Source organism: Malaclemys terrapin, chromosome 10, assembly GCF_027887155.1.
Source record: "Malaclemys terrapin pileata isolate rMalTer1 chromosome 10, rMalTer1.hap1, whole genome shotgun sequence".
In the NCBI taxonomy this organism is placed as follows: Eukaryota; Metazoa; Chordata; order Testudines; family Emydidae; genus Malaclemys; species Malaclemys terrapin.
Genome location: NC_071514.1, coordinates 71,501,368 through 71,513,891, shown reverse-complemented (window position 1 = coordinate 71,513,891; position 12,524 = coordinate 71,501,368). Strand labels below are relative to the sequence as shown.

The following is a 12,524-nucleotide window of genomic DNA, read 5'->3' as shown; positions in this document are numbered from 1 at the left end:
CCCTATGCTAGTTACATTACTGAAAACTCTCAGATACCATGGTGATGGGCGAGGTATAAGAAACTGAACAGAATAGAGCCTATGAACTTTCAAAAGTGACTTTAGGGAGTATGAGTGCACTTTAACAGCAGTATAAATGCCTGTTTCCTTACTGATAAGATTAGCCACATCGATCATAAGAAAAACCCACAGCAGGAGTTGTAATCTGGTTTTATCATCTATTTTAAATTGGCCAACTGTATCATCATCATCATTTTTTTACTAAAGCTCATGATAGACTGGGGAAGAAGTTATTTCATGTCTTAATACTCTGCCTTTCCAGAGGTCATATGGTGATGGCCAGCTGAGCAGACACGGTTAATTGCAGCTCCCGAGGGAATGGAAAGAGAAGTGAGGGAATGGAAGGCAGGATGTCAATAACCTATTAAAAAAAGCTATTTTAAATTATTAAAAACTTGATGCTAGTCACACAAAGAGAGGTAAAAAAGCAAGTAGTTATGTTTTCATTGCATTATTTTATTAGGTGAGGAAAGGTTAAGTGGGATGAAATGTGAGAAGAAAGTGGAATATGCATTTAAAATGGGAGCTACAGAAAACCATGATCTGAAGAACATTCATGCTGCATAGGCATGTGCATTTCCTTGCTCTGGGTATGAAAATATTTCTGTAAGGTCTCTACTACCTGATCCCATTCCACAGCCTTTATATATGTGAGCTGTCCCATTAAAGTTGGGACTACAGGACATAAGTTTAACAGAGGTTTGATTTCCCCCCCTCGCCGACAACTGGGGTCTGTCGGTGTTACACAAGCATTTAGGTGTAAGCGTTGCAAACATTTCCTCTTTTTTCAGCTGATTAACAGAGTAGATCCCTTTATACTATTGCTTGAAGAGGGCTTGAAGGGATAGAGAAATGGGGAGGATGAGGAAAAATTCAAAGTTACAAAAAAATGTAGGAAAAAAGAGAAGAAATGAAATGGAGATGGGGTAAGATTAAAGACTATTAAATAATTTGTTGATACATTTATTGATAAGACCCCATTGAAGACATGTAAAGTTACTCGTGTGTAAGTGTATGCAGGATCAGAAGGATGTTGTGAGGGGAAGAGACAATGTCTCCCCAACCATAAGCGCCGACTCTGTGGGTGCTCCAGGGTTCAAGCACCCACGGGAAAAAATATAGGTGGTGCTCAGCACTCACCAGCCACGGCTGTTCAGTGGGGGCCACTGATCAGCTGTTTGGAGCTGCCAGAGGTGCTCAGAGGAGGGTGGAAAGCAGCGAGCAGCAGGCAGGTGGGGGGGCCTTGGGGGAGGGAAGAGGCAGACCGAGGGCTGGGCCTTGGGAGAGGGGGCGGAGCAGGGGCAGGAAGAGGTGGAGAGGGTGGGGTCTCGGGGGAGAGGTAGAGCTCAGGTGTGGCGTCAGGGCAGAGCGGGGGTGGAGCACTCACTGGGAAAAAATAAAAGTCACCCCCTCTGTCCCCAACTGTCTTTCCCATGAGCCAGATTAGCATATATGGCAAACAAGCCAGTCAGGCTGTGTGAAGTGACAGATGGTGTTCCTCAGAAGGGGGCAGCTAGATACAGCTACATGATGTCTAATGTGGCATTTCCTAGCTGCCGGCAGGGGGACTGTTTCTTCCTCTAAGTAAAGCACAGCTTTCGTGTCTGATACAGTAGCTCAGAAGGCCAGTAGTCAGTTCTTCGGGGGCCACAAGCTGTAGAGGTTTTTTTCTGCTGCCGAAAGCCCGACATTTATTTTTTTCCCCCACAACAGTCTACATTTCAGACACATTTTCAAATTATTCAATGAAGTTCTAATAATGACTGATAAGTCTACACCATTCGTTTTTCAAGAATATTACCATATATGGTCATATGACAAATGAGCTGTTCATTCTAAATTGCCACTGTTAGAATAGTATACATCAAGACAAAGCTGGAATAAATGTAAGAGCATCACTATACTGGCTATAAATCAAACCAATGAGGATATAAAATATATACTTGAAGATGAACATCAACTAGATGTATTTTTTACATGGGTGATTCTTTAAACTGGAGAAACTAGAGAAAAATATTGGTTATGGTATTTTCATCTCAGGTTTGTGTGACTTTTACCAGTAAAATGATTCCAGAGTATAAACATCGTAACTAGTGCTGGTCTGAAAATGAAATTTCTCCCTCACAGGAAATTGCAATATTTCAAAATTTGTTTTCATCCTGAATCAGGGCAAGTCAAAAATCTCAAAATATTTTGCAGAATGGAAATTCTGAAATATTTTGATTCAGATACATTAAAAGAACCTTCTTGAAACATTTTGATAATGCCAAAACATTAGTAAATAATATTAAATATTATAGCTATTAAAATAAAAGTTAAAATTCAAAAAATTAAAGGTTGAAACAAAACAATAAAGTCAGAATGAAACAAAATGATAAAGTAGAAACAAAATTCTCCCTTTTGAATAGTTTCACCATGTTTGCATTGACATTTTCATTGAAATTTTGTATATTCATGCAAAATGTTTTGATTTTGACAACTACATTTTCAAATGGAAAACTATTTCATATAAAAAACGACTAACTGTCTGATATTAATGTTGTCTTTAAAAATAAATATTTGTTTTTAGTTTACTGCTCATTTGTGTATTGCATATGAACTTGAGCATGTTGTAAAAAATCAAAATAGGTTAATTTCACTAAGTCCACTGAAGTTGCACCAGGATACAATTGAATCCAACTGTTTTAAGGGAGGGACCAAATTGCTCAGTGGTTTGGTCACCCACTCACCTCACCCTTGCTAACCTCTAGGCTGGTGGTTACTACAGATTAGGATGGTAATTGCCAAAACTTGATGGCAATTCAGTGACCTGCATGAAATAAGTTTAGTGTTTCTCAGCAACAAAACATCCACATCACAAGAAACACCACTGGAACCAACACTGACCAACTCTCTGGGTGACTGGTTCAGCAGAATGGCCAAGGATCATGTGGTTGTGGAGAGTGATGTGCCCTTGTTTTTTCCTGCTCAAGGGTGAGGCTTGCTGGTAGGGCTGTGTGAGGAAGCTTGCAGTGCGAGGAAGCTTGCAGTGCTGTCGCTCATCTCTAACTTCATTCTTCAGGCCTGTCAATCTGGAACTTTTCATGAGCATTATATAAACACACAGATTTTTTAAAATAGCAGTCAGTACAAAATGTGAATTGGTGTTTGTGATGTAGAGCCAAGAGTTTTAGGCTGACTTCAGGCTAAGAAATAGCAATTATTCTTTCTTGTGCTAGCTACAGGAAGACACTTCTTAGATAGCCCAATGACTTAATATTACTATTTTTCAATTTCAGCTTGTCCTTAAGAACAGCTATTATCCTCCTTTGATGCAAAGAGTGTCATGGACTTTGGCAGTTCCATTTAAAGAACAGCGTTATTACCGAAGCCCGAGTGATTCCATAGCTAATAACTACACACTTACTGCACGTGATCTAAAACTGAAAGATCTGCATAAAATGGTGCCCCCTGCCATGGCGAGAGCAACATTGGGTTCAGCGAAGCAGAGAGCAGTCTCACCACGTATCCATACTTGCATATATTAGCATGTTGTCTAATGGTTCATTTGATCTCTTCATATTTAATTAGCAGTACAAATCTGCAGTCACTGTAATCCTAACCACTCTCTCCTGTTAATCTTTCTCGGGTGAAGTTTGGTTATAAAATGGCCAGAGGTTTAGCCAGAGGTATAGCCCATACAACTTGAGCAAGAAAGAGACCCATGCCAGATTAGCTAATAGCTCTGTGGTTAGGGCACTTATCTGGGATGCCAGAGACCCACGTTCAGTCACTAGGCCTTGAACCTCCATGTCCTAAATCCTAATCAGGAGTCTCTTGGTTATTCTGAGGCAGGATGGTATCATGTTTTGTCACAAAAAAATTCTGAATGTCTTGTTTTCATTTTAGTGTGGACCGAAATCAAATTTAAAGACGTCAACATTTTTCACAGACCAAAATTCTTATTTTCCAGCAAGTTGTAGTCAGTATCAACAGTAGACTGATTCTTTCATAATGTGCAGGGGCAACAGAATCCTTACATTCACATAAACTCTCCTTCCTAGTGAAGAGCCTTGTATGGTATGCAAACACAAGGTCACAACAATTTAAAATCTACTTTTTAATTTGTGAACTTTCTTCTGAGGATTCTAGCATCTCATCATAAACCACGGCTATTGGTGAAAGATTGCGATAATGTAGTATGCTAACTTCCCATTACTTACTTTATTTGTCTAAAGCTGTTGTCTGTTAATCCAGGCCGTTGCTTCCTTTCTTTTCATCTTGGCAAACGATTGGGAATTTAACAAAAGAGTTTCAGTGACCACTTTGTTCTCTTGCACACTACTTAAGTAGGCTTTGTTTTGGTTCACTAAGCCTCTTACCATTGTTTCTTCACCTGTTTTCTTGGATTCACATGCATTTCAAATGAATAAAGGTATGTGAAATGGAATGCAGTCATAATCAGGGTCTGTTTCCTTGGAGAAAAGGCATTATATGGCGATTGATTTATATGTCTGAAAAGCCTGTCATAACAGCCTCTTGTCCACAAATTAGTCATATATAGTGAATTTGTTAGAACTTCATATTTTATTGCACTACCTTTAGATATTACATTGCACTACCTATATGTAAAAGTTAGAAATATAGGTTCTATTTCACTTAAGCATTCCTATTGAGGAAAACACTTAAACATTGATGTCAATGGAACTTAAGCACATGTTTAAGGTTAAGCACACGCTGAATGCTTTTCTGAAGCTCAGTTCAGCAAGGTACTTCAGCATATGTTTAAGTAACTTGCTGAATCAGGACCCTAGTCCTCTATGTGCAGATTATATTTTTCTGTTATTTCACTGTCTGTTGTAGTTAATTCATGTATCTCTGCTTTGTAATAACTTGAAATAACCTTATTACAAATTATTTTCTTGACTGATACTTATAGCTTCAAAAGAATTTGCACCTTCTGAGAAGAGGCTCAGACTTACACAAAGAAGTAAATGTGACTCTGATAGGTAATGTACCATAGTTGATCATAAAGATATGGAGTGCTGAAATCAGTCTCAGAATTAGAGCTCTGCAGTGTGACACACTTACAATATCCTGATGCTTTAATTTTTCTCTTAGTTTGGATGTAGTTACAATAAAATTTTATGTTTTTTATAAAATCTGTTTGTGAAATTCCTGCCTGAGCAGAGAGGGCCAGCAGAAAGCTCATGTAGCACTTTTTGCTGGTCCTTTGCAGAGGGATGAATTTCACTTCTAGCATATAAAATGGCACATTTAATGAATTGTGATACTGAACCATTTCCCTGGGGTCTGCATAGATAGATGATATACTCATAGGCAGTAGTCACAAGACAACTAGAAATATGCTCTAATTACACTATCAGTTTTTCAGAGATACAGTACTTTTGGATAGTGGGAAAATAATGGTTTCTTTTTTCCCAATTCATCTCCATGCCCAGACATTACCTGTTCCCACCTTCCCCTGACACCTCATCGGATTTATCTCCCATGCCCTGGCCTCCAATGGGTTCCCGTTTCTCCCAATCCTTTGCCCATGTTCCCTGTCCCTACTAGCTCCCAATCACAATCTCCTTCCCTGGCTCCTTGTCCCAGTCTCCTTGCCCATCCAGTTCCCCTTTCCATTCCCCTGCTGCTAGCCTCCAGGCCCAGTCTCAGTCTTCCTCATCTGGGACCCTTGTCCCCAGTCTACTCTCTCCATCTTCTCCCTCCCCTCCCCCCACAGATCTTCCCTCTGCATTCAGTACAGGCTCCTGCAAGTGTGTGTACAGGTTGGGGAGGTCATTGAGAGAACAAGAGAGATAGACTTCCTGTTCTCAGTTCAGGTGCCTGGATGGACCTTCATGGCCATCAGGAGCCCAGAGCTGCAATTGCAGGGAAAGTTCTACTCAGCCCCTGGCTGGAACATGCCCAAGGCGGATGGAATCTTTGTGGAATTTATCCTCTAAAATCTAAGTTTACTGCCTATGTGCGAACTGTGATTTTTCAGTGGCTTATAACTTGGCTAAATGTAGGCAGATTTTAATGGGGACAGCCAAAAGGGGACATCTGACACAAAGGCCACCCTGTACCACATTTCAAACCCTGCTCCATGCCTGGGGGTACTAGAGCTGTTCAAAGAAAAGATTACTAGATTGTAACATGAGTAAAAAAAAAACCACAAAACATATTTTTCTCTAGTCTCATTCTCCGAAATGGCTGAATTCCTTTGACTAATTATCCACAGGTATTCAACCTCAGGTAGACACCTGGCATGGAAAATTTCAGCCTAAATGGTTAAAGTTTGGCAAAATTATACGCAACTGAAAATGGATCTGATGTAAAATGTCAGTCAACCTTAATAATAGGTGGTGCTACCAGTTTTCCTATACTATTACCCACCTTTGTCATTATAATTACCCATACATATTTTTATGTTTTGTTTATTTTCATTTAAAAATAACTTAAAAGATGCCTATCCAAGATAGTAGGTGCCCCAACACACATTAACAATGCAATTTAAAAGTTCGCAGCATTAAAATGATCAGCCAGCCCTCTCTGAACACCCTATCAAACAGATGTCTTTTGCGCATGCCCAGAAGGTCACCAAATTTGGGCGATTGTGTGTATGTATATATATATATATATATATAGTAAAATACATTGCCATTACCTGTAATGTACTGGCTAGTTTTCATATTACAATATAAGGCAGCATGTATATTGTTTATAATGAAGCAAATTGGTGTATGGCTTTACTACATCCTTACAAATAGTTGAGTACTGTAGAATACGCCATGTTCATCCTCAGCATAATACCACTGGAAAACAGGGCATGAATTTGTCCAGAATGTTATGAGAATGCATCTCTGGTTGTAAGTATACTAAACTGGTGCCCTTTTGTTTCAGAACCACACCAACCCAACTGTACAGTATAGATTCAAATTCATTATATTCAGATAGACATAGTCCAGAATTAGGCATCATATATTATTCAGACACCCAACCATTGACTCCAGAAGAACAGTTTGTTGTCATGCTCCAACACGAGGAGGAGATACATAAGCAAGAAGAGTCACCTTCGGAAAGTGATATAGAGGTATTAACTTCACTTTTTTAAGTTGAGAAAAGTGATGATAATCATAATCAGGAGTATGAATATGTACAGTTATGCCCACTTAAATTGGGCATAAATTGGGAAAAGAAGAAAATTTCTATGCACCAGACAACGCATGTGTAATCAGGCGTGGACTCACCCCTGCGGTGCCTCCTGCTGGTCATCCAGGGAATTAGCTCACCAGCCTCTGGAGTGCCCTCTGAGGGCCAGTGATCCACCAGTCGTTGGTCCCCATGTCCCTCCCAGACCCCGGTGCCCTTGGCTTAGGTGCTGCCCCCCTGGCAGTACCCCACTCTTTCCCTCTGGGTCTCCCCACCCCTTATCCCAATGTTGCCTCAGTCATGGCTACTGCCAGTCACCATCTAGCCCCCACGCCCTGGGGCAAACTGCAGTCTATCAGCCAATCATCACCAGCAACAAGGGGTTTGGACTGGCTGCCTTTACCCACCCTCAGGCTGCCCCTCTGCAACCCCAATACCTATATGGCCTAAGACCAGGCCTTGCAGCCTGGGGAGTTGCTGGCCTAGGGCTTCCCAGCCCCCAAGGCCTTTCCCCAGCCCTGCCTCGCTCTAGGTCCCCAGATGAGCTCCCTGCAACCAGGCCTGTCTCTCTCTCCTGTCAGAGAGAGACTACTCAGCTTCTGGTTGCCCTGGCCTTCTTATCAGGCTGAGTGGCTCAGTTTGGAGCGTGGCCCCAGCTGCAGCCACTTCCCCAATCAGCCGGGGTTTTGCTCCCTCTTACCCAGCCCCAGCCCTCTGCAGGGCTTTTCCAACCCCTTCAGGGCTGGAGCAGGCGTTCACCCCGCTACAGCATGTATAAAAACGAAATACAACAAACCGTGTTTAAATCTTTCTTTAACCCTAATCTGCCTCCATTTCCTTCCCAATTGTTTCCTTTTTCTTTTAATAGTTTCTGACTCCTCAGTCTGTTCTCCAGGCCAATGAGTTGCATCTAAGCGCATCTAACCAAATTTGTAACCGCTCATATTATTGCCTCACACTTCAAATAGCAGCATTTTACTAAATTTTAGTTGGTCCAGCCCAGAACAATATATCTAAGCAGATGGAACTACTTAAAAAAATTACATCAGAAATTTGTACTGGTTTAAAAGGAACTCAAGTTTGAAATAACCAAGGCACATGATAGTCCAAGTGCCTTCTACCTGTGAAAAGGGTTGAGGAGATTAAAAAAAACCAAACAAACCTGGAAAGTATTTAATCATGGTCAATTGTCTGTCTTAAAAGTCAATATATTAAGGATATTTTTATTTTTACAGCGATATTGTTATTACATACATAATGGAATACGGAAAGACATGCTGGCGCCCCAGGATAAAGAAGTGAAAGACATGATTTTAAAGCAAATTCCAAATCATTTTCTTACCAACCCAAATCTGGAGACATTGCTTCATAGTTTAACAGAAGAGATTCAGGATGACTACCACATCAGCCTCATGAAAAACATTGGTAAGAGGGCAAACCTCTCAGTTTTGGCAGATGCAGTGATTTTGCAGTCCAAAAATAAAGGGCCTCATTTTTCTCTCAGCTCCACATGACTTACTCCTTTGAGGTCAGTGGAATCACTCTATATTTCCGTGAAGATACAATCCGATAATGCAACATTTAATTCCAGTTTCATCAAGTATCCTTATTTACTAAGCACCATAAGACTTCAATTAATATAGAGTCAACTTCGGTAGACAAGTAGTCTCTGGGCACACCCTTCACATGCAGTTTCCCATTCCTAATGCAGGCTCAAATCATATTAAGAAAGCATAGTTCTGCATAACCTGACAATATCATTCAATGAGACAAATTCATCTCTTACATGGCTCCACTGAATTCCAATGCTGTTACACCAGGATCCATAAATGTCATGAGTTAAAGGTTTTCATTTAAATCTTACAGGATTAATGAGAATGGAACACATGGAACTGAAATAGGAAATAATTATAGTGTTAAGGTGCTTTTACATTTGAGCATGTTCGACAAATAGGAAAATGAAAGAGCTAATACAGAAGAAGATTAGAAGTACTGAAATTCACTAATGTTCAGTTCCAGGAGATTGAGTGTGAGGGAAATGATTCTGATAAAACTATGACCTCTCAAGTGTAGCTTTCTCTTCCCTTCTCTTTTTTTCCAGTAGATTCATTATAATTTTCCAGCTGGACTTTGGTTGGTAGCCCCAGGAGCCAATAGATTTGTTGCTCTTTCCCAAATGTAGCTGCTGAGTGGGGATCAGTTCAAAATATTCAACTGGAATTTCCCCCTGGGCTTTCCTTACATTCTATATTTTGCAAATATTAATTACTGTTATTTGAATAAGTTACATTGTAAATTCTCCAGGACAGAGATCTTCCCGTCTTTCAGCTATATATATCACTAAAGTACTATGTTTACTTATGTTTCTTTTCCAGTCTCAATGATGGCCAGCATATCCCAATTTAAGGGCTTGTCACATGAGAATATTATAGCAATACAACTTTAAACCACTATAGTTATCCAGTATAACCCCTGGAGTGGACAATTTTATTCAGGAATAAGAGTGCCTTTCTCTGGTTTAGCTTATGTGGCTTTGGTGGTGGTTAAAGCTAAACCAAAAAAAAAAAAGGCAGTCTTATTCCAGAATAAGAGGATTCACAATTGGAATTATACCGGTATAATTAAACCAGTATAACTGGAAAAATCTCCCATGTGGACAAGCCTTCACACTCTTTCTGTAACCCTAAAGGTACTGAACCAATTGCTTACTCCCTTCAAATGGGCCTGGGAACCAAACTGTCAGTAGAGCATTTGTTCCATCATCACAGATCTAGTTCTGGCACAGAAATGCTGGTGGTGTGCCAGGGCTGAAATACCTTTTATGAGATAGGTACGCACACATGTTCTTATGAGTTACCAAGGGGCTGGCTGGGAAGGAGCTTATATCTGTGTATGAATCGGAACCAAATTGTCATTACAGAATTTAGATAAATTGAAATAAGTACCAATCCCTGTCTGTGCTCCCTCAAGGAAGAGCAGTGAGAACCTGCATTACTAACTAATAGATCAAGCAGTGTGAGCAGCATGGCTGGTTTGCATAAGGAATGACTCCGCAGTTTGGGATATTGGCATGATGGGTGTTCCCCAATATGGAGCACCTAGTAATTGAAAGATCTCTTTCAAGGGAGAAAATCAATTTTAAAAGGGGAAATGGGGCAACTTAATCAGTTTGATTTACCTGACCCTCGGTGCTCAGTATGGGATGCCAAGGGCTGCAGTATGGGAAGTTGAAAGAAAGTATTTGAGGCTATGGCTACACTAGAGAGCTTACATTGGCGCCGCTGCATTGGTGCAGCTGCGCCGCTGTAAGATCTCTATTGTAGCCACTCTAAGCTAACGGAAGAGAGCTCTCCCATTGACTTAATTAATCCACTCCCAATGAGTGCTGCCAGCTATGTCTATGGGAGAAGCTCTTCCGCCAACATAGCTCTGTCCACACCAATGCTTAAGTCAGTGTAACTTATGTTACTCAGCGGAGTGGCTTATTCACACCTCTGAACGACATAAGTTATACCGACATGAGTGGTAGTGTAGATACAGCTTGAGTTACAGAGTGCAACAAAAACTGCTCCCTGTTCAGGGGAACTGGGAGAATTAAGCTCTAGCCTGAAGGCTTTTGAACCTAGTTGTAAATTTACATGGTTGTAAATTAAGCCAGGTCTATACTAAAAAGTGAAGTTGACTCTGCTACGGCACTCAGAGCTGTGAAAAATCCACACCATTGAGCAAGGTAGTTCAGCTGACCTAACCCAGTTCTTCTGTTGATCTAGCTACTGCCTTTCAGGGAGGTGGATTCACTACAGTGACAGGGGAACCCCTCCCATGGCTGTAGTGAGTGTCTACACTGAAGTGCTACAGCAGCACAGTTTCAGCACTGCAACTGTGCCGTTGTAACTGTTTAACTGTAGACAACCTCAGAAAGCAACAAAGAGTCCTGTGGCACCTTATAGACTAACAGAGGTATTGGAGCATAAACTTTCGTGGGTGAATACCCACTTCGTCAGACACAGAATACCCACTGCGTCTGACGAAGTGGGTATTCACCCACGAAAGCTTATGCTCCAATACCTCTGTTAGTCTATAAGGTGCCACAGGACTCTTTGTTGCTTTTTACAGATCCAGACTAACACGGCTGCCCCTCTGATACTTGATAATCTCAGAAGTAACTCCACTGAAGTATAAAATTGATGTGATAATCCGACTTTGATGCTAGATTGGAGGACGATTCAGTGATCTGTAACGATTAGTGTAGACTCCATCTCAACAGCCGATGGGTACTGTATCTTAGTGCTGTTGTGTATGTTATGATGTTGTTGATCTGACCAGGAGGTGGGGAGCTAGCACAAAGTTCAGTCCTGCCTGTGTGACTGGAGTTGGTACTTGGATTGTCCCAATACATCTCTGATTCTATAAGCAAGTATTACAAATGGTGGCTTCAAGATGGCAAAAGAAGAAATTTACTGATCATGCAGAGAAGACTGGACTCTGAGTACTTGACAGACTTCGAGATGTTGCTCTCTGTGAATGAGTGGACTGAGGAGGGAGTAGCATAGTACCTAGCAGTGTTTTTGGATGGTGGTGCTGGTAAATACTTTGGCAGCTTCCCAGTGCGGATTGTGGATCTTATAGACAGTCATACAATCAGATATACAACCACTGTGAAGGGGGATTGGCTCTTTTGAAATATAGAAAGGAATGGCAAGCCAGGAGGAGGCTGGAAGGGGAACCCCTACATCAGGGGTCAGCAACGTTTCAGAAGTGGTGTGCCGAGTCTTCATTTATTCACTCTAATTTAAGGTTTCGTGTGCCAGTAATACATTTTAACGTTTTAGAAGGTCTCTTTCTATAAGTCTATAATATATAACTAAACTATTATTGTATGTAAAGTAAATAAGGTTTTAAAAATGTTTAAGAAGCTTCATTTAAAATTAAATTAAAATGCAGAGCCCCCCAGACAGGTGGCCAGGACCCAGGCAGTGTGAGTGCCACTGAAAATCAGCTCACGTGCTGCCTTCAGCACATGTGCCATAGGTTGCCTACCCCTGCCCTCCCTGGTTATATGTGCGCACTAAGGAGACTGTTCGTTAGGGCTTTCCCTGCATCTGGGAGATGGCTCAAGTGAAGTGGAACCTACTGCACCTCATCTGGAACTGGCAATGCAGAAGGGCATATACCCAGTGGCACGCTATGGGAGGATCATATGTGAAAAGTCAGTTTATAAATGGTTTAACAGAGAAATTTCATAACCTGCTGGTGAAGGAGGATAACATACTGGATAACCTATCACCAGATTATATACAGAGTTCAAAATCTGGAAGAAGAAATTG

General features: G+C 41.0%; 1 protein-coding gene across 1 annotated transcript in view; it reads left to right on the top strand.

Annotated features, from left to right (window-relative positions):
* Window positions 1–12,524, top strand: part of DNAH3 (dynein axonemal heavy chain 3) — a 117,987-nt gene that overhangs the window by 5,158 nt on the left and 100,305 nt on the right. The window contains exons 4-7 of the mRNA XM_054040941.1: window positions 3,339–3,564; window positions 4,979–5,048; window positions 6,949–7,138; window positions 8,433–8,622. Of these exons, the coding sequence (XP_053896916.1) occupies window positions 3,339–3,564; window positions 4,979–5,048; window positions 6,949–7,138; window positions 8,433–8,622 (676 nt within the window). The remainder of the gene's footprint in view (window positions 1–3,338; window positions 3,565–4,978; window positions 5,049–6,948; window positions 7,139–8,432; window positions 8,623–12,524) is intronic.